The sequence below is a fragment of the Diceros bicornis genome, chromosome 40 (genome assembly GCF_020826845.1).
Source record: "Diceros bicornis minor isolate mBicDic1 chromosome 40, mDicBic1.mat.cur, whole genome shotgun sequence".
Classification (NCBI taxonomy): Eukaryota; Metazoa; Chordata; class Mammalia; order Perissodactyla; family Rhinocerotidae; genus Diceros; species Diceros bicornis.
Window position 1 is genome coordinate 15,549,027 of NC_080779.1, and position 21,258 is coordinate 15,570,284.

The 21,258-nt window shown below is 57.3% G+C and overlaps 1 protein-coding gene across 1 annotated transcript; it reads right to left on the reverse strand.

The window, feature by feature from the left end:
• Nucleotides 1-1,217: 1,217 nt before the first annotated feature.
• On the reverse strand, nt 1,218-21,021 carry LOC131399891 (tyrosine-protein kinase ZAP-70). Its single transcript, XM_058534509.1, has 15 exons — nt 20,752-21,021; nt 20,197-20,293; nt 19,879-19,958; nt 12,677-13,127; nt 11,832-11,992; nt 8,175-8,313; nt 7,988-8,075; nt 7,860-7,906; nt 7,618-7,669; nt 6,391-6,583; nt 5,610-5,816; nt 3,466-3,658; nt 3,234-3,374; nt 3,031-3,143; nt 1,218-1,737 (listed from the first exon to the last, which is right to left on the reverse strand). The coding sequence occupies exons 1-15, from the start codon at nt 20,763-20,765 to the stop codon at nt 1,614-1,616; spliced, it is 2,100 nt and encodes a 699-aa protein (XP_058390492.1). The 5' UTR covers nt 20,766-21,021; the 3' UTR covers nt 1,218-1,613.
• Between the last annotated feature and the right edge of the window lie 237 nt (nt 21,022-21,258).

The following is a 21,258-nucleotide window of genomic DNA, read 5'->3' on the forward strand; positions in this document are numbered from 1 at the left end:
AAACGCAGGAAGATATTGTCAGGGGGGCTTGGAGATCCTCAAACAATTCCAATCCATCACCAACTCACTCTCCAAACGAACACACAGCTGCAAGCCTCCGTGTGTCTGGAGTTGACTATATAACCGAGGTTCTCTGAGTTAACTTCCACGTAGAACAGAAAGTTCACAAAAGCAGATGCTAATACGGAGCTAACATACAAATTATTAAAATTCAACAGTAAAGGGTGAAATCAGAGTAAGGTCTGTACCTAAGTTAATAATCCCACTGTCAATTTCCGAGTTTTGACAATGTACTCTCATGTCAGCAAGGCTCAGGGGTCTCCTCTCCGGCGTCCCCCATGTGGGCGCTATGCTTCCACTCCGCACGACAGTTAAAGCCCCAGTCCTTCCCCCATGGTTCCGCAAAACAGCCACAGGCATTCTAGATCTTCACATATGAAAAGAAAGAAAATTGGCCTTCCCAGAGGCCACAGAAAATCTCCTTGCCTTTCCTTGGCTTTGAGTGTGTCCATGGCCGCCCTTGAGCCAATGGCTCTAGAGGCCAAGCCAAGAGAATGAGGCATTGGCTGGGACTGGGGGTGGGCCAATTGCTGCTGAGGAACGGGGCGCAAGCTTATGCAAGAAATGCAGGGACCTGGCTCCATTTCACCCGCCTGTTGCCTTCTGCGCTCCAGCACCCCAATTTTCCGAGTGGGGAGACTGAGGCAGCAAGAGCTTGGGGACGGGTCTTCTCCTGAGGGGAACTGAGCCAGCACTTGGGGCGCCAGGTGACGAAGATCCCAGCTGCAGCCGTCTGGGTCCAGGGAGGAAGGCAGGGCAGCGGAACAGGGCGCTGGGTGATACTCACCTGGAGAGACTTGAAATGCGCCAGTGTCGGGGCGGGGGGAGGGGTCGGCGTTTGTTAAAATCCCTCCAGGTGATGCTAACACACAGCCAGCGTGGAGAGCACCCATCTCATGCAATCCACAAAGGCAGGGAAGCTGAACCCAGCCCTGCATGCAGCCCTCGGCCCCCACACTCACCTGCCTCACTTTCTCCACTCTGCCATAGCCTGTCACTTGCAGGAAGATGTTCCCAGGGCAGAGAAGTGGGAAAACCAGTGCACCAGACCCTGGGGTCATGTCCAGTTGTTTTCAGGCACTTCCCATCGACCCCTTCCAATGACCCATCCCCCTTTCCTGGTCCCGCCCTCATCCCAGAAAAGAGGAGGGACCGCAAACGAGAGAGAAGCTGAGTTTATTCCAATGACTGAGGTCTTGCCACCTGAGGACTCCCCGAGTCTCCCCCTCCAGGGCCCAGAGGAAGGACGGTCCTTGTTGTAAGGAATGGCCCCTCAGCTCAGGGGCCCCCAGCAGAAACCAGCCCAGGACCAGGCTACAACCCCACCCTCCCAGGGTCTTCCCTCCTCCCCCAGGCAGAGAGGACAGGTGACCCGGTGGGGAACGCCAGACCAGTGTGGCCCTGAAGCCTCAGCTGCCCCCCTTACCAGAGCCCAGCTTGTGGGGGGAGAGGCCCCAGCTGGCCCCAGCCAGACTGGCAGTCCTGGGACGGGGCTGAGGGCACAGAGAAAAAGCTGGGGCGTTGGGGCCTGCAGGCCCTGGGCAGGCTGGAACTCAGGCAGAAGGGGCCTCAGCCCCCTTTTCGCCCCCGGGGGCCCCCTCGGCCTTGGTCGCCAAGCTGTAGTAGTAGGTCCGCATGCGCTGCTCCACGGTCACAAAGTCTGGACGGTCCTCCCACCTGCGAGGGTCGGGTAGATCTAGGCCACTGACCACACCCCCAGAACCCAACTTCAGCTAGAGGCTGGATGTGCACAGGCTCAGAAAATCAGTGGGGCCGTCGGGTGGTGGGGTACGGGGTAATGGAGAGGTCTCAGGTGTGAGAGTACTGGAACGCGGGTGTGGCCGGAGCACCTAACAGAAGAGCTACTGACACACGGGATGTTAGGGGAACCGTACGCTAACGGTTAACTGGTAAAGACTCAGGGAACTGAACTCACTGAGTGCTGGGGTCACAACTATTGACCATGGGGAGCTGGGATATTGAATGCTAAAGGACTGAGCATGTGCCGAGGGCCAGGGTACTTGGGTGCTGGGTGCTGGCCTATATGGGTGCAAGTACGCTGCCCGAAATCAAGCAGAGCATTGGAGTATTGAGGGAGGGTCGGCTAGTGGAGAGCTGGAGTAGTCATGGTACTGTGTGTGCAATACCCATGTATTGTGTTGGGGTGTTAGGTGCTAGCCTCCTTGGGTATTGGGGTGTTGGTGTACTGAGTGCTTCCTGAGGGAGGCGGGTTAATACATGTTGGATAGGGATGGACTTATCACTTATTATTTACTCATCACAAATAGGGTGTCTCTTTATTGGATTGTTTGGGTGTCACAGTCATAGGTGGAATAATGGATGTTGAGTAGGAGAGGCATCAAATGTTGGCATGCCCACGCGTTGCACGGTCAGCGTGGGGTAACAGCTTGTTTGGGTGAATGTTGCCTATTGTCTGATGGGAAGTTGAGATACTGATGGTGTTAGGAGCTGGGGTGTTCAAGTGTTGAGCTTCAACCAGACAGAGGTGGGCCTTTTGAATATACTGAGTATTCAGAGGCTTCAGGGTTGGCCTGTCTGGGTAATTAGGTGTTGAGTGTTGGCTGGTGGAGGACTGCGGAATTAGATACAGGAGTATTATCCCATGCCCTGAGTACTGTATCACATTTTGGGTAACAGAGTGCCGACTTGTTTGAGTATTGCAGGGTCAGTGTGTTGCGTGTTGGCTGGTGGGGGACTGAGGTTTTAGATGCTGGGGTACTGGGTGTCCACGGGTCGGTTGCTGGCCCACTGGAACACCGTAGGGTCAGTGTGTTGAAGAGTTGAGCAGAGACGCAGGGAGATTAAAGCCGCTGAGTGTTGGAAAGGCGAGAATGGGGTGAGAGTCTCTGGGTGGGAAGAGCTATGTTGGACCACTGGGCACCACGACCTCCTGCCCCAGGCCCAGGCGTGAGCTCAGCCAGGCCCCCCTCCCCGCCCACTGGCACTCACTTGTAGGTCCAGCAGTCGCTCATGAGTGTGTACATCTCGGGCGGACACTCTGGCGGGCACTCCATCCGCTTGCCCTGCTCGATGAAGGCCATGACCTCGGGGCCCTTCATCTTCTGCTCAAGCCAGAGCCAAGGGCACGTGTGAGTAACCAGGGCCCCTCACCCTGCCCACCCAGCCGTCCGCCCGCCTCTGCCCACGCTAACCTTGTAGGGCTTCTGGCCGTAGGAGAAGGCCTCCCACATGGTGACCCCGTAGCTCCAGACGTCACTGCGGCTGGAGAACTTGCGGAAGTTGATGCACTCGGGCGCGTACCACTTGAGCGGCCACTTCCCCGCCGAGCGGGCCTGCAGAGGAGGAGATGCGGCGAGGGCGGGGCTCGGGGCCCCTCCACCCCCCACCCTCCTCCACCTGGGCATCACGGGGGCGGGGGCTCACCGTGTAGTAGCTGTCGTCGGCACCCAGGGCCTTGGAGAGACCGAAGTCGCTGATCTTGGCGTAGTGCCGGTTGACCAGCAGGACGTTGCGGGCCGCCAGGTCACGGTGCACAAAGTTCTTCTCCTCCAGGTACTTCATGCCCATGGACACCTGGTGCAGCAGCTCCGCCACATTGCTGACGGGGATCTCCTCCCTGGGGGCAGGGGCGGGCAGGCTCAGCTGGGAGGGGACAGCCCAGGTTCCCAGGGGGCAAAGCCCACTTCTCTGACCCAGCTCAGCAGGTGTTCAACAGATGCTTCCTGAGCAGTGAGCAAAGCAGGCAAAACCTCTGCCCCCAGCCAGTCTCAAGGATTTAAATTACCATATACTACGATTCCCAACTTACACATTTGCCTGCATCTTCCACGTGCCCTCAGGGGCTCTCACGGGCATCTCAGAGGTAACACGGACAAAGCTAAGCTCCTGGTGTTCACACACACACACACACACACACACACACACACACACACCACGACCAGCTCCTCCCTCCCCCTGCCCCCTTTCTTCTCCAGCAGCCCCATCCATCCATCCTTTCGTTTACTCCAGCCAGAAGCCCGGCCTTGCCCTCAGCTCCTCTTTCCCACACCCCACATCCAATCTGTCAGCAAACCCTGGCAGCTCTGCCTTCAGAACCCTCCAGAACCCTCCTCCTTCTCCACCTCTGCTCCTGCACCCTGGCCCAGCCCCATCCTCACTAGCCTAGACCAGAACAGTCACCTCGGCCCTCACCCCACAGCCTGTCCTCCCCACTCCAGAGTCAGGCCCTGCCCCTCCTCTGCTCACAGTCCCCCAAGGCTCCCACCTCACTCAGGGTGAAAGCCCAAGTCCTCCCCACGGCCCACAAGGCCCTGCATGATCTGCCCTGTCACCTCCTACCCACATCGGCTCCCCTTTTCCCCTCCACTCACTCTGCTTCAGCCACGGGGCCCTCCTCACGGTTCCTCTACCACACCAGGCATGGGCACACCCCAGGGCCTTTGCACCGGCTGCGCCCTCCACCTGGACCACTCTTCCCCAGAGCTGCACTTGGCTGTCTCCTTCAGTTTGCACAGACCTCACCTTCTCACTTGTCACCTTCCACCCTGACACTCCCTCTTTTCCACAGTACTTATCTTCCAACATACTCTATACTTTATACACTGATTATACTTTATACTCTGATACGTATAGTTTATACATTATAATTATTATTTAAAGCCTCTCTTCTCCAACCAGAATACAAGGCAGAGATCTTTGTCTCTTTTGTTCGCTGACATATCCCAAGTGCTGGTAATAGTCTCTGTCACAGAGAAATGGCCCAGTAAACACTGTGGGATGACTGAATGCGTGAGCCGGGCACACCGTGACAGCGTGGGCACCAGCGAGAGCCTGGCTGACGGTCACACGCCTCAGGGAGTGGAAAAGATCCAGTCTGTGAGGGGAAGAGTTGGAGGCACGAGGGAACAGGAGAAATTACAATTTCTTTAGATCAGAGGTCGGCACATTTTTTCTGCGAAGGGACAGTAAAAGGATAGTAAATATTTTAGCCTTTGCAGGCCACATGTGGTCTCTGTCACATATTCTTATTTGTTCTCTTTCTTTTACAATCCTTGAAAAATGCAAAACCACACAGTACAAAGACAAGCCGTGGGCTGCAGTTCGTGGACCCCTGTCAAGGACAATCGACACTCAGCAACTTCACGTGGGTCATGAATTTGGTGAGAGAGTTGGGGTGGCAATAATGACAGAGCTTAGAAAGCTCTTACAGGCAGAGCCAGACACCGTTCTCAGCAGTCTATAAACACCTACTCATGTAATCCTCACAAATTCCCCTTCAGGTGGATACCATGATCACCGCTGTGGTACAAATGAGGAAACTGAGGCACAGATGAATTAAGAGACCTGCCTGGGGTCACAGTAGCTAGTGGCAGAGCTGAAACTCCAACCTGGAGGCCAGACTCTGCCCCCTGCACTGTTAACAGCTCTGCCTTGTGGGTGTGAGTGTGGATGTCAGGGTGAGCAGGGGGGTAGGTGTGAGCGTGTCATGGGTGACGCACACGCATGAGCGGATGGGATGAGCGTCCCAGCCCCCCAGCCCCAAACACCCAGCTGGCCCGGGAGCTCACTTCTTTCCGAGCAGGAACTTGTGCAGCGGCCCGCCGCTCGCCATCTCCATGACGAGCATGAGGGCCTCGGCCTGGCAGACGCCGATGAGCCGCACGATGTAGGGGTTGTCCAACTGGTGCATGATCTGTGCCTCGCGCATCATCTCATCCTTGTCCGCCTTCTCTGTGCTTTGTTTCAACACCTTGATGGCCACGTCGATCTGCTTCCTGCCACGATGCACGCCCATGCAGAGGTCACCCGTGAGCCGGCACGGGCCCTGTTCGGGCCCCCTCACTCCCACCCGACCTGCCTCTCTTCTCCCCGGACTTGTGTAGTGGACGCTGTGGCTTGCCACCCAGATCTCCCTTCTGGGCCACGGCGCACACTCCCTCCGCTGCCAGGAGCGTCCACTGGGGACAGCTCATAGCCGAGTCCCTCACTGGGACTGCCCCTCAGGGAAAAGAACCGCCTCAACGTTACACTCCCCCCAGGGGCAATGACCGGTCAATGCAGGGGTACAAGGGGGCCCCTCTGCAGCTCCCCTGGGATCAGCTGAGGCCTACGTTGCAACTGCAGCTCAGCCCATCCTCTCCCTGTCCCAGGCCTGCTTCTCTCACTCCCTCTTGGGTGCTGTCCCCAAGCTCACCTAGGTAATTCTCCAGCATGCGATTTCCTGTCCCAGGGTCTGTTTCCCAGGCAAATTGATATCACACCCAGGCTCCAACCCCCAAGGCCTGGTGAGGCCAGTCCCCTCCTCTGCCCCCCACGGTGGTTCCCCAAACCGCGGCAGGGCCGCCGTACTTGCGCATGCGGTAGACGCCCTGGCGCACGGAGCCAAAGTTGCCACAGCCAAGTTCAATGTCGGCTACGAGGAGGTTCTCACGCTTCAAGAAGAGCTTCTTGTCCTTGAGCTCCTCGGGGTCACTGTAGGGGCTCTCATACACGCTCGTGTCCATAGGCATCGGCCGCGGCTTCTCTGGGGACGCTAGGCGTGCTGGGCGCACACACACACGGGTGCTCCCAAGTCAGGAGCGGGGAGGGGGACGAGGAGGGCAGGGCAGCCTCGGCACCCACAAGGCACGTGCCCCAGACAGGGTGCACCAGCCAGAGCATGCACAGGCCATGGGCACATGTGTGTGCTCATTTGCGTGTGTGCACATGTGTGCACTTGTGTGTGCTCCTGGTCCCATCTGTGGGTGAACTGGGAAGCCACATCCAAGTGGACTCTAAAGGCACGGTCACCTACGTGCACACATAACCATGTGTACACCGGCTGGAGTGTGCACACGTGTGCCCCGTGTGTTCACGCATATGCACCCACGTACACTCTCACCCATGTCGCTCTGTGATGGGGGTCCAAAGGTATGTCTGCACGAGTAACCGTTAGTGTGCCAGCTGGAGCATGCACATCTATGCATGTGTGTGCACTGACGTGTGTGCACCTATGTCTGTGCCTGCCCATGTCTCCATGCAGCCACGTTTACAAGGGCTCCAAAGGTGGGCCTCTGTGTGCACGTGCAACCAAGTGTGTTCCCCGTGCATGCATGTGGACAGGCTTGCACCCACGCAGTAAACACAGGAGCATCTGTAGCAGGTCATTTTACGAACGTGGGTTCTGGAGCCCGCGCTCCCCTACTGCCCAGCTGTGGGACCTCAGAAAATTACTTGCCCTCCTTTCTCATCTGTAAAATGTGACTTCCTCCTACAGCATGTCGGGTAGACTCAACAAGCTCATACACACAGTGAGCATGGAGAGTGACTGGCACATAGTAGGTACTTAACAAACCCGTGTCCGTGCCCCAGGCGGCCTGGGTATGGCCAGGGTACTCCCGTGTGTCAGCATGCACCCATGTACACGCACACAGGCGGGTATCCGCAGGCACGGCGTGTGCACAGGACAAACCGAGCCAACAGCCACAGGCCGGGCCTGGCCCAGGTCCCTCCTCCGTCACAGCCCAGAGCCCAGCCAGGGAGCTGCTCTCGGCCTGGCACGAGCCCACACACACCCCACCAACTCTGCCAGCTCACCTGGTTCAGGGGTGTATCCATCAGAGTTGAGGGTGTCGATCCGTTTCTGAGGCTAAAGGTCATGGGTCAGCAAGGGTCAGCAGGACCCGTATCCTCTGAGGACTCCCAGGGACGGTGCTAGGGGGTCCCTCTTCAGTTCTACAGCAGCCCCACTCCCCATCCCAGCCTCACCCGGGGAACAGGACCATCGCCCGCCCAGCTCCACCCCTGAGGCCCCAACTCTGAGATGCGGGCTGACTCACGTGGGAGAAGGTGGATGGGTGGGCTGGGAGTGTGGGAGCAGCGGCCCCTGGGGGAGCAGAAGGGACAGTGAGGGGGCGGGACACGGGTTCTCCGGCTCCCCTGCGCGCCCGCCCGCTGCCCCGCTCACCTGCGCCGGCGCTGGCGTTGGTGTTGGGGCAGGCCTCCTTCAGGCAGTAGATGAGCCCGTCGGCCTTCAGCTTCAGGTACTCGACCAGCTGCAGGAAGGGGGCGTCAGGGCCGGGCTCCTCTCCTCCCCAGGAGCCTGGGCACCCCGCCACAGCGTCTCCCCCACAACAGAGTGGGTGGCGGCTTACCTGCCAGAGCGTGTCAAACTTGGTCCCCTCGGGAATGCAGTATTTGCCAGCCTTGTCCTGGCTGATGAGGTAGTGATACACTGTTTTCCCATAGATCAGGGACAGCGCGTACGTGCCCTGCTCCTTCCGGGGCCTCAGCCTAGTGGGGGCGAGGAGGGCATGTCACCCCTACAACCACCTGGGTCCCTCCTGTGTGTCCTCCTACTGGGCCCCAGTTCCCCCACATACATATACACCCTATGAACTCTGCCCCCCACAGCCTCACAGAGAAGGGGCAGGGACTGGGGAGCCGAGGTCAGGCCCCACTCAACCTCCAGACCTACTGGTAACAGGAGAACGGCGGTGTTCACAGGAGACACGGTCATCCAGGGCAGACATGTAGCCCTGCATGCCCTGTTAGTCACCTACAACTGGACATTTGGCCATCCAGGGGGGACACCTTGTCCTCCATGGCTGAATATTTGGCCACCCATGGCTGAACACTCGGCCATCCACAGGGGACACTCAGCTAACCAGGGGAGTATACCTGGCCACATACTTGGCCACCCGTGGAGAGAGATCTGGCCCTCTGTAGGAGACACAGAGCCACTCACAGCGGGACACACAGCCTTCAACAGGTAGACTTAAGATCATTTTCTTGGGGAGAGAAAGCCATTTCTGCATGAAGAGCAACAAAGGTAAGCATAGCTCTGGTGAGCTCTTGGGGCACCTTCGTACACGTCAGAATGAGTCACCAAAGCACCTGCAGCCGCCCAGAGCCAGTGGCCCTGGTTCTCCTGAGATTCCTCTCATCTCAACTCTAAGCTTGTCATAAACTCCGCAAAAAGTTTGCAAACTTTTCCCTTGGCCAGTGGAATTCTTTGTCAAACAACACCTTCCATGGAAGCTTCAGATATGAAACAAGTCAAAGCTGAGCTGGGATGGGGGCTCCAGACCCCCCTTACTCCACCCTCCACCCACTTCTCCCACCCCCTCCCCCAGAATCCTCTGAGAGTTTCAGGGGGCCTTAGGGAATCCGGGGGAAATTTTAACACCATTGGAATGGTGGCATCGTTATCGGTGTGTGTGTGTGTGTGTGAGAGTGTGCGGTAGGAAGGAGGAATGGAGGCGGGGAGGGCAGGGTTGAAGAAAGAAAAGAGAGGCCAAGACTGTGTGAGACTGTGTGCTGAAGCTGAGTTAGGGACTTGACACGAAACCAGAGAAGGAAACTTAGACTGTGAAAACAGAGCAAGATGAAGTGACGTGTGATGAGGGAGACAGCAGAGACGAGGAGGAAGAATTGGCTACACCAACAGGAGAGTCGTACCACCTCCCTGCGCTGTTCCGGCTTACAGAGGGCCCCGGACGCTCGGGCATCCGGGGAAACGTGCTTGAGCAACCGAGATATGACCATGTGTGAGATGTATGCCCAAATGTTGGCAAGGTCTCGGTGAGCATCACACTCGAGAGGAGGAGTGTGCAGCATCTGGACGAAGGTGGGGACCATCTGGACAACTGTCAGCCATCACTAGATACTAGAAGATGGAGCCCTCTAGAGGTACCAGAGCCAGGCTCCAGCCTCAAGTTTACAGTCCAAAAGGAAAGACAGATGGCCCCAAATGCCCGTGTTCGAGATGCCCATCCCCTTCATCATGACCTCCTTGTTCCAATCATATGACAGACTGTTTGCAGAACTGGCTGCTTAATCCTTCTCCCTTAGGCAGTCCCTTCCCCACAGTGACTCTGGTCTTGGCCACGTGCCTTGCTTCAGCCAATAGGACATCAGTAACATCACACAGCAGAGGTTTGAAAAGCACTTGTCATATTGTAACTAGCCCTCTCTGACTCTTCTTGGGAAGCCTGCAACCAGCACCGTGTGAACAAGCCCAGGCTAGCCTGCCAGACAATGACAGCACTGCAGCCAACCCATCCCCATCACCCAGGTGACAGTGAGCCAACAGCCAGACGTACGAATACGGCCACCTCAACCTACTCAGTCCCAGCCCCTCTGACCCAAACCAGAGGAACAGCTCAGTTAACTCACAGCATCATGAGAAGCAATAAACTGTTTGTTGTCTCCAGCCAGTAAGTCTTGGGGTGGTTTGTTACATAGCAAGAGCTAACTGATACAAACGCAAAGGTAAGTTTACCCTCTTAGAGAAAACAGCTTTGAACAGTTGTTCAAAAGCCATCCTTGCAGCTGAGCATTATCTGTAACATGCATTCAAGAGTTCCCTCAGAAGCCTTGGGAACTTCACTCCAATTTACAGCCTAAATCTCTTAGGCAGGGTGAAAAAAAACTATTTTATCAGCTGACAGCAGAATCTTGTGGAGGGACTTGCGTCTTGTGGGAGACCTGCAACGTGGTACACATGCACAGACCTCACCTGGGGGGGAGAAATTGAGGAAAGAGATCAGTGCCTCCAAGTGGGTGGGCCCCAGGAGAGGGAACAGCCCTAGAGGAGGTGGGTGAGAGCGAGGAGGCAGCCAGGCAGGGTCTCAGGCCCAGGAGCTGCATGAGAAAGGAGGCCCTGGAGAATTCACAGACAGCTCAGGGAGGCCGCTGGACTTCCTGAGGTCTTGCAAAGAGGCAGGCACCAAGTTTGTCTAGATCTCGAGGCCTCAGTGACCTCAGCTGACATCTGGGTAACATCTGGGTAAAAGGAACCTGTGTCCAGACCAGAAAGCCGCAGCCCCAGCAAGGCTTTCAAATACCCACTAGGGTTTTTTAAATAGCTTCAGAGAAATTCTTTCACAATAACAAACCCACACACAGCCACCTGGTTCAGCTGTGGCTCAGACACGTTCACCCACCTATAATAAGAGCTAACATTTAGTGCATTTTTAGCATATGCCAGATACTATACTATTGCTTCACATACATTAATTCGTGTAATCCTTATAACTGACCTTGGTAGGTACTACAGTCATCCACAGGACAGTGAGAGGGAGTTGTTTCGACACCCTCCCAGGCTCCCACCTCACTCAGGGGAAAAGCTGAAGTCACCTCCCTGCCCTCACCTCCTCCCCCTCCAGCCCTCACTTACTCAGCTCCAAGCACACTGGCATCCTTGCTGTTTCTCGAACATGCCAAGAACCTGCCTCCTGGTCTTTGCATTGGCCATTCCCATTTGCCAGGAACACCCTTCTGCCAGGGAGCTGCACAGCTCACTTCTTTACTCAAAAGCCAGCTCATCGGAGAGGACCTTTCTGACCACCTAATCTAAAATGGCAACCCCCTCCCCACCTACATACCCAGCACTTCCTCTACATTTTACTGATTGGTCTGTTTTTGATCTACATGCTCCACCAGGACTGGGATTTGTGCCTGTTTCATTCATTGCCATGTCCACAGGGCCTGAAACAGTGCCTGGCACAGAGCAGGTCTTCCGTAAATCTTTGTTGAATGAAAGAGAGGAATTCAAAGCATGCAGAAGTTCAGCTCCTTGCCCAGCGTCCCCAGCTGGTAAAGGGCAGACGCTGGGCTCCAACCCAGGCAGTCCAACTCTGGTGTCCTAACCACTGCTGCTGCTTTCCCATGTAACAGTCCCTTTGCACATGCAGAAACACACTACCCACTTGCACAGTAGGCACAGACACACCCCTCACGGCCCACCTGCACACTGAGGTCTGCCCCAGCCTCACCGCCCGCAAGCCCCAGGCCCCAAACCCACATACAGGAACTTGCCGTCGGTCTGCGAGCCCGCATAGAGTTTGCGCTCGGCCTCCTCGCGCGACAGGCTGTTGTGGTACCAGGGCATCCGCTCGTGAGCCGTCGTGGCAATGAGCTTCTCCACCTGGGGGGCTTGGCTGATGATGGCCTGCTCCAAGGCATCGCCCTAGGGAAGGAGGGTCAAGGAGACTTGTAAGTGTCACCAAGTGCGCGGCCACAGGAACCTCTTCCATCTCCTGGACCTTCCCAATTGCCTCCGTCTCTACGAGACCCAACCCCCATCCCAGCCAGGCGCAACTAGGGTGAGTCCTTCAGCCTGTTGAGGACAGCCGCCACCCCCCACATCTCCATGGTCCCGTCCCAATCCACCAGGCCCCGCCCATCCAGGGCCAGGCCTCAGGCCCTGCCCTCCAGCCGGCCCCAAGCTCATCTCTAGCTTGAAGATCTGACGCTGGAAAGATGCGCACCCTGGTGTAGTGCGGGCTGTCGAAGACCACAGCCCAGAGCCCCGCTGGCCACCCTACTCCAGGGCACCGCTCACATCATCCTCTCAGGCCCAGCCCCCAGTCCATGCGTCGCCCCCTCCAGGCCCAGCATGTACCTCCGCCTGCCCGTCTGGCATAGACATGCACTCTGGCACCGCTCAGGCGGTGGAAGGCGACAGCCACCATGCAGCCCGTGCCTCCGAGGCCTCCCTTAAGGTTCCCGCCCCCCACCAGGGCCCCATGCCTCCAGCTTCCAAACTGGGCGCAGCACAGCACCGCGCAGACTGGCGAACACGACCACTCTGCCGCAGTCCCCATTGCTCCCTTGGCCCCGGGGTGGGCACACCCAGGCCGCGCACTCTCACCTCCAGCTTCCACGTCTGGCGCACATAGTCGCGCACCATGGCATCACGCAGGGAGTCAAAGACCCCAGGCTGCGGCTCGAGCCCCGAGGGCCGGTTGCAAGGCTTGCGCAGGTTGCAGGGCAGCCCGTCGGGGTCGCGCGAGTAGAACTCGCAGAGCTCGGCGGGGCCGCAGTGCGCCTTACCGCCGGCGATGGCGTAGGTGCCGTTGAGCTGGCGCTCGATGGGGAAGTGGTGGAAGCGCACGTTGTGCACCAGCGAGAGTACGTAGCCGCCCAGCGAGCGCAGGCACTGGCGCAGCAGGAAGAGCCCGTCGGCCATGCCCGCCAGCTTCAGGTGCTCCTCGGCCTCGGCGCGCGAGATGCTGCCGTAGAAGAAGGGCAGGTGCGCCGCGGGGTCCGGCATCGCCGCCGCCGCCCCGCGCAGGCTGCGCGCCCCTGCGCCTCGCCAGACCCTGCGGGTTCAGAGCGAGATTGGGAACACGTCAGGGCCTCGGCTTCCCTTCCTCAACCCCGTCCACTCGGCCGGGAGATAGTGGGGGAGACGCCGCACTGAGGGGCGTCCGTGCGCAAAGCTGACGGTGCAGAGCCTGCTTTGTGCCAGAGTCAACGTGGAGAGGAGCCCCGGCCCGCTGGGCCCAGATCCGGGAGTCCAAACCACCTCTGACTTTTCCCAGACCTTGTGCGGGAGCGCCCAGACACCCCCACTGGCCCCCGCACACCAGCACCTGGAACCATTCATTCATTTCCCAAGCACGTGTTGAATTCTTAACTCTGTTTCAGTCTGGTGCTGGAGAGATGGGTGAATGAGATAGACATGGTCCCTGCCTTCCTGAAGATAACATTCTAAGGGGGGAGAGGATGCAATAAACAAGAAAAGAGACAAAAATAATAATTACAGATTGAGGACAGAGTTATAGAGGAAACAGTAGTATTAAGAGAGAGAAGTGAGCCGGTCCAGTGGCATAGTGGTTAGGTTAAGTTCCCGCGTTCTGCTTCGGCAGCCTGGGGTTCACTGGTTCCGATCCTGGGCGCGGACCTACTCACCGCTCATCAAGCCATGCTGAGGCAGCGTCCCATATAGAAGAGCTACAACCCTACAACTAGGATACACAGCTATGTACTGGGGCTTTGGGAAGAAAAAGAAAAAACAGGAAGATTGGCAACAGATGTTAGCACAGGGCCCATCTTCCTAAAAAAAAAAAAAGAGTCAGGAGGGCTCCTAGGTATTCACCCTAGAGAAATGGAAACTTACATTCACAGAAAAACCTGCACAGGAATGGTTATAGCAGCTGTATTCATAATTGCCAAATTTTGGAAAAAACAAATGTTTCTCAACAGATGAATAAACTGCTGTACATCCTTTCAATGGAATACTACTCAGCAATAAAATGGAATGAAACGCTAATACACGCAACAACATAGATGAACCTCTAAGGCATCATGCTGAGTTGAAAGAAGCCAGACTCAAAAGGCTACAAACTATGATTCCATTCAAAACGGTATCGAGGGAGAACACATCAGCGGTTGCCAGAGGCTGCGGGTCAGACGGACGGATGACTACAAAGGAGCATGAGGGAATTTGGGGGAATAGTCCATATCTCGATTGAGATGGTAGTTTCTCAGCTGTATGCATTTGTCAAATCTCACAAAATCCTTCATTAAAATGGGTGAATTTTACTGTATGTAAATTATACCTTAATTTTTTTAATTAAAAGAAGAAAAAGGAGCCAAAAAGATAGACACACCAGGCACTAAAAATAATAACTGAGATGGGAAAGAGACTCCCGCCCTCTCATCCACCCTCCCAATCTGCTCCCCACCCGGCTGCTCCAGCTGTGGGGAGCATTGAAATCACCACCCGGTGGGCACCAGGCAAGCACTTAGTGCCCTCCTCAATGCTGGGTCCCCTGAGTGAGGGATGCCAGTGACACCCACCTCCTGTCCGGGCATCATGGCCCTTTTGGGTCCTTCATGAACTCCCTGGGTGCCTCCTCCCTCGCTGATGGTTCCCGTGCTCTCTCCTTCTTCTTCTGTCCCCTACTTCGGCCACCCTGTCTCTGGCTACACATGCTACCATGCCCACCTGTCTAGTCCAGCTCTGTCTCCTGAGGTTGATTTGTGCTGGCATCACCTCCTTTGATCTCCACCAGCTGTTTCTATTAATAAAACCTGAGATCCAGATCTAACTCACACAGGTTCAGCCTGTGGTTGGCTGAACCCCACAGTCTGTTTCCCACAAGAGCTGAGCTCCGGGGTCTGCAAATTGCTTCTAGGCAATTCTTCCGCAAGGCCTCCCTTGCTCAAGAACCTACTGTGACTCCGTCCTGCCTACTTCATTGACTCTAACTGAACTCCTCAGACCTCCCTCTGCTCCAGCTGGGCTGTGCTATTGGCCTTCCTTCAAATTCACTTGCGTACATTTATCCATGACATGCCCTCCACTGGGTACACCCTCCCCGCTCCTCTCCACTTCCCAGATCCAGCCAGCCCTGCCTCACAGACTCATATAGCCACTCCCCCACAGCCTATCAGGACACAAGACCAGGCAGCAAGGTCGGGACTTGTCCAGGGACCCTGGGGAGGGGTAGGGTCCCAAAGCTGCTCTTCGGGGCAGGAAGCTGTGGTAGGAAACTGTCGGCAACACAGTTTGAGAAGCTCCTCCCCGCGGTGGCCACAGGTGCAGCCTGGGTAGCCAGAGGCGGGTTAGTGCAGAAGAGGGGGTGGGGAGAGGCTGGCCCCTGGGGCCCAGTGCAGGGCCATAAGCCAGGACTGGCCACCTCAGACCCGAGGCCAGGGTGTCCCAGAGACAGTAGCGTTCCCTGTGCATTACCTCAGCTTTGCCCCATCTTCCTTGTCTCACTGCCAACAGCAACAACAACAGTAAAAACAGCTTTCAGAGGAGCTGGGCCAGGCTACAGCCTCCTGGTGTGACCCTGGTATGACCCCGGCGAGAGGACCCGATGTTTGCGTCCTGAGCTGTGTCCCTGCAGACTCGATGGTTTTCCCAGGAGACGCGCCCACCGTGACTCCCCACCCTTGTCCTGCTTGGGCTGACCCCACCCAGCCTCCCCCCGGAGCCTGTGAGCTCCCTGTGAGTTCAGAGATCTGAACTTGGCCTTCTCAGCTCCGCCAGAGACCAGAGGACACCAGCCTTATTCTCACCACCCAGGCCCTGGGAGGAGGACGAGGAAACCTTCGATCCTTGGCCAGACATATCTGCCTGAAATTCCACCATTCAAGCGTCCTCCTTGGGTAAAGTCAGGGTTCAATTATACCTGTTCCTGAGAGACCTGATACTCCAAACATACATCAAAGGAAAAACGAGTCAAGTGATTGCATACATTTTTGAAAGCATCTTAGCATAGTAAAGGCTCTGAGAAGACCTGCACACAAGGACCCTTGTTAGCTTTGTCCAATCCCCACACGTACACAGCAGGGCCTTGAAGCTCTGCTGTTCCACAGAACATACTCTGAGCGTCAAAAGTCCCAATTAAATGTCCATCGTGAGAGCCCAAAGGGGAGGCTGCGGCAGTCAGGCTGCAGAGTGAATGAGCGGATCCAATGGGACTTGGCAGGAGGGGGCGGGAGTGGCACCAGCCAGGCCTGGGGGCTCCACATTCCACCCTCAGCCAGACATCGGAAGCATGTCTACCCAAGGCGCTGCTGAAATGGGGGCCCAACTCCTCACAGCCCATGCTCCTCTCACTGACCCCAGTCCTCTGCCCAAGATCTCGAGTCCCCCCTAAAACCACATTCACGCTCCTCAGTCCGCAGGCCACGGTGGGCCCCCTGTGCCCACCCACAGAGACAGCACGGGCATGAGTCAGCCGACAAAATGGTTACATTCTAAGTCGCAGCAGTTAGCATTGTGCCATGGATGGCGACAGGCCCCTTCGTATCTTTTTCCTGACACCGGGGCATCAGGTTTGAACTCTGGAACCCTGGATCTGCTGTGTAGTAGTGGTGTGGTCCTGGGCAGGCAGTAAGCTCGCCAGACCCCATCTGGAAAATGGGGCCTGGTGCAGAGGTGCCCGACACTGGGAGATTGCGGGATTCCATGAGATAAGTCTCGCCACGCACTGAGCACGGGGCCTGGCCTCACTTATACTATCGTGTCCTCTCTACTTGCAGCCCTCCAGCACTCCCACCTCACTCACGGTTAAAGCCCAGGTCCTTACAGCAGCCCCCAAGGCCTTGCACAATTGGCCCCATCACCTACTTGCCCTCACTCACTCCCACTGGCCACACAGGCCTCCTTATGTTACTTGTTCGGGTCACTTGAACAAATCAGGCATGATCCAACCTCAGGGCCTTTGCACTGTCTGTTCCCTCTGCCTGGACACTCTTCCTCCGATATCCCTCACTTCATTCAGGTCTCCACCTAAATGGCCTCCTCCAAGAGGCCTTCCCTGACCTCCCTCTCTAAAATTGCCTCCCCTCTCTCTCTATCCCTGGCCCAGCCTTATTTTTCTTCACCACCAAAAATGATATGTGTATCAAATTGTTGACATATGATCTTTGTCCCCTGCTAGAATATAAGCACCGTGAGAGTGGAGCCCCTGTCTTGTTCCTCTGCCTATACCAGCAAGGCACACAGTAGGTGCCCAATAAATGTTTGTGGTGTGCACAGGCCATCAATACTGGGTGCCTGAAAGGGTATGCAGCCCGCTGTGATGGGTGGAGACACCTCTCTGGGTCCTTGGAACCTGGCAGCCTGGCGAGACATGAGGGGCCCTGGGGGCTTCCTTAGGAGGGAGGGGGGAGCAGTGGACCTACAGGCTTCCTCACTAACTGACCGTGGGAGAGGAGAGGACCGACCTGGAGGAGCCTTTGCACGGGCCGTTCCCTCTGCCCAGAACGGCACCCGTGCCCTTCGCCTGGCCACATGATCCAGGTCCCCTCATTGTCCCCTCCACCCAGCAGTGTTCCATGATCCCCACCCCTCCAGCTCCAGGCGGAGTCAGGCGCCTCCTCTGTTCTCCCGGAGCCCCGTCCTCCCACGTCCCAGCCCTGATGGCCGCGTGTGATGGCTGGCTGTTTGCTCCTCTGTCTCTGGCCAGGCCGAGCCCCCAAGGCAGAGCTACAGCTCTTGTTTTCTCCTGTAGCCGCTGCTTCCTCCCAACAAATGTCTGTCAAACAGGCGACGAGAACCAGAGCCTCAGTGCCGCTTTATCCCTCTTAGGAGCATCATCCATCTAATCTAAACCTCACCTCAACTCCATTACACGGGAACTGTCATCCCCATCCCTCAGCTGAACAAACTGAGGCTCAGAGAGGTTAATGTCGTGTTCAGAGTCATGCAGCCTACAACTGGCAGTCGAGATTAGAACCCAGGTCTCTCTCACCCAGCAGCCGGCACTAACCACTCCAGGGAATGTGCATCGGGAGAGCAGAAGCCACGGCCCCGAGCTGGCACCCAGGGGCTCTCATGTCCCCACAGAGCCCAGGCTGACCCAGGTGTCGCTGCCCTTTGAGCTGCCTTTGACTGTCAGGGCCCAGACTGCTGGGCTGTTGGGGGGCAGGGGCAGGTCCCCACGTCCAGCAGACTCTCTCAGTGTCTGTGGATTGACTGAACAATGCTACAAGACCAGTCCCCCGCCCCAACCTCTGCTGCCTAGGTTCTAAGGGCTGTGTGACCTCAGCCAGGAACTTTCCCTCTCTGAGTGTCAAGCTCTGTGATTGTAAAAGGGAGATGGGGAAAGGCTTAGGGGATGGAAAAGGTGGGACGAGTCGGGGGACGGCGCCTGATAGAGAGGTGGGGACAGCACGGCGCTGTCCTGTGCATTGTAGTTGTTCGCCGCATTGCTGGCCTCTATCTGCTAGATGCCGTAACACCCTGAGTCATGACCAAAATGTCCCCAGACGTTATGGAATGTCCCTGGGGGAGCAGGGGAGGGAGGGAAAATTGGCTCCAGTGAGAACCGCTGCCTCAACCCTACACTTCGGGGTGGGGCAGGAGGGCCAGCAGGGCCAGCAGGCTGCAGCCCCAGGAGAGTCTCCAGGAGCCATCAAGTCCAGAGCCCAAGACCGCCCGGAGCTGGTAATGATAATGAGGATTATAGCGAGATGTTTATATAGTGCCTACTATGCACCAGATGCTCTAGAGGTAGTCACTCGCCCAATCCTCGAGAGAACCCTGTGAGTGGAGGACGTGTGGATTCGGGACCTGAAGCACACAGAGGTGGAGTGACCTGCCCGAGGTCACACAGCACACACAGTAGGTGGCAGAGCCAGGACTCGAATCTGGGCTGCCTGGCTCCAGAGGGTACACGGAAACACCATCCAGGCTGCCTGCCCGCCCTGTGTTCCTGCCAGGGTGCGGGCGTGGGGCTGGGGACGGGCGACAGAAGGAAGAGAAGCTCTGCAGCGGCGAAGGAGAGGAGCCTTCACATGTGGCCCCTAGGACCGTCCATCCCAGGAGTCCCTGACCCTAATCTCTCAGCAAAGCTTTATTAAGCACCTACTGTGTGCACGCTGCCCCGGCTGAGATGAGAGTCATGATGACACTTATCTTGAGTTGTTCCCACATGACCCCTGTTCCTTCCTGCCAAGACTCTTTCCTGCCTGGGATGCCTTCCCCGACCACTGGCCCAACAGCCAGGAGCCAATATTTGCATCTGCATTTAACAGATGTGCAAACTGAGGCTCAGAGAGGCCAAGCAACTTGCCAAGGACACACAGCGGTTGAGCAGGATTCAAGCTGTTTGCTCCTTCACCTCTCCGGGCCCCCCTTTAACCTGAGCTCCCCTACAGGTGGCTCGAGCCTGCCCTGGGCCCCCTCACGGCAATCATCGGCGTTTTGTCGTTCCAGTTCACCGCCCTGCCAAGCCACCCTCATATTCACGGGGCCGGGGGGAGGGGGGGCGGTGGGTGGGTGACAGACCACACGTTTGTTTTCTCTGGAGGTTTCTCTGCTTCCTGGAGCCACAGATGCCACCCTGATGGGGCCCAAGGAGGCCAAGGGCTGAGCAGACACCTCTGTGTCCCCTGGACAACACCGCTCTGCTGACGGTCTGGAGGGGAGCTGCTTCCCTCAGGGTGGCACAAACCATGTCTGCTTCCTTCTCCAGCTGGACACCACCCATCCCAGTGCTACAGCCCTCCTGGTCCTCCCCAGTGGCCTCATGACTCTGTCCTCCTCCAACAGACCCAGGCCACCCCTGGAGAAGGCAGCCAGCGGCCGCTCTATCCAGGATGACTTACCTGGAGATGTGCAGACGGGCGTCGAGCCAAACAGGCCACCTGCAAGGTCTGTGGTCCCCAACGCCGACAGACAGCAGGTTCTAGGTGAAGAATTGGGACCCAGAAAACCAACTTGCATTTCTCTGCAGCCTGAGCCCCCAGCCTGAGGCCCCCCGGTTCACCCCCATTCACACACGCAGGCAAGGTATAAGGAGGTCACACCCCACGAGGGTTTCTCGCTCAGCGGGAATTTTATTCACCCTCTGCCACTGCCCCAGAGTCCCCTGTGGTGGCCGTGGCTGCAGGACAGAGGCAGAGGGCCGGAGGATGGCCACTCACCTGGACGCAGCGGCAGAGCGCGGAGGCCCAGGCTGGGCAGGGAGCCGGGCCGGAAGGCCTGCTGTGCTCCTGGCGGCGGGTTTCTCTGAAACTCAACCTATTTCCGCGATGCGAAGACAGGAAAGGGGGCTGCGTTTGAAGTTTGCGTCAAAGTTACAAAGTGCTGCGTTCAAGGAAAATCGGGGCCACGTGCTCGGGGAGGGCAGAGGGCATTTCCGGGGCCAAGCAGGGCGAGCCCACGCTGGGGACCCGAGGCTGGCTGCAGGCAGGGACGATGCAGAAACGATTCCAACAGCATCCCCAGACCTGGGGAGGGGGAGGAGGGGAGCTGTGTGTGCTGGATTTGGGGGGGCACTGGAGGTGGGAGGAGGATCCCCAGGCCTCATTGGAAACTGGAATGCCCCCACTTTCCCCGCCCAAGGGGGCGTCGATCCGGGGCCTGCCCCTGGCTGAACTGCTCATAAGGGTGATTTATTTATTCCACAAACAGGTTAAAGCTGGAGAGAGGAGAAACCTACTAAATAATTCCATACCTCAAAGGTTCTGAGGACCTACCATGTGCCAGGCATCGGGACAGCAATGACAGCCCTGTCTCTGCCCTCAAAGTGCTCACAGGCTAGAGGAGGAGGCGGCTGAGGCAACAGGGAGACCAGGGCTGGGACGGCGGAAGCCTGGCCTCTGTGTGTACCCAGAGGAGCCCAGTGCAGCCTGGGGGTGCCAGGGAAGGATTCTGAGAGGAATCGGTCGTATTGTCAAGATCAGTGCCCATCCAATCCCAGCTCGGCCCTCTCGGACCTTCCCCACACGCTGGCCCTGGCTAAGCACCACCTTCTGCTCTGGCCACAGCCCCTTCCTCACGCTCCTTTCCTCCCTTCCCTCACACCCGCCCACCCCCGTGATGGCCCCCACGCCCCTCTGACCAGGTGGCCACGCCTCACACTTGTCCCTCAGTGGCCTACAGAGCGGCTCTGCTGCACAGCCAGTGCCCGTCTCCGACGTCCACTTCACCCCATCTCTTCCTCCCTCGCCCCAAGGCCTCTGGGCCTCTCTCACCCCCTCTTC

Coding starts and splice junctions, on each gene's coding strand:
- LOC131399891 (XM_058534509.1), bottom strand. Junction 11,993..12,676: donor GCCAGACGTGGAAGCTGGAG/GTGAGAGTGCGC, acceptor CTCCTTCCCTAG/GGCGATGCCTTGGAGCAGGC. Junction 8,314..11,831: donor CAGACCGACGGCAAGTTCCT/GTATGTGGGTTT, acceptor CGCCCCCACTAG/GCTGAGGCCCCGGAAGGAGC.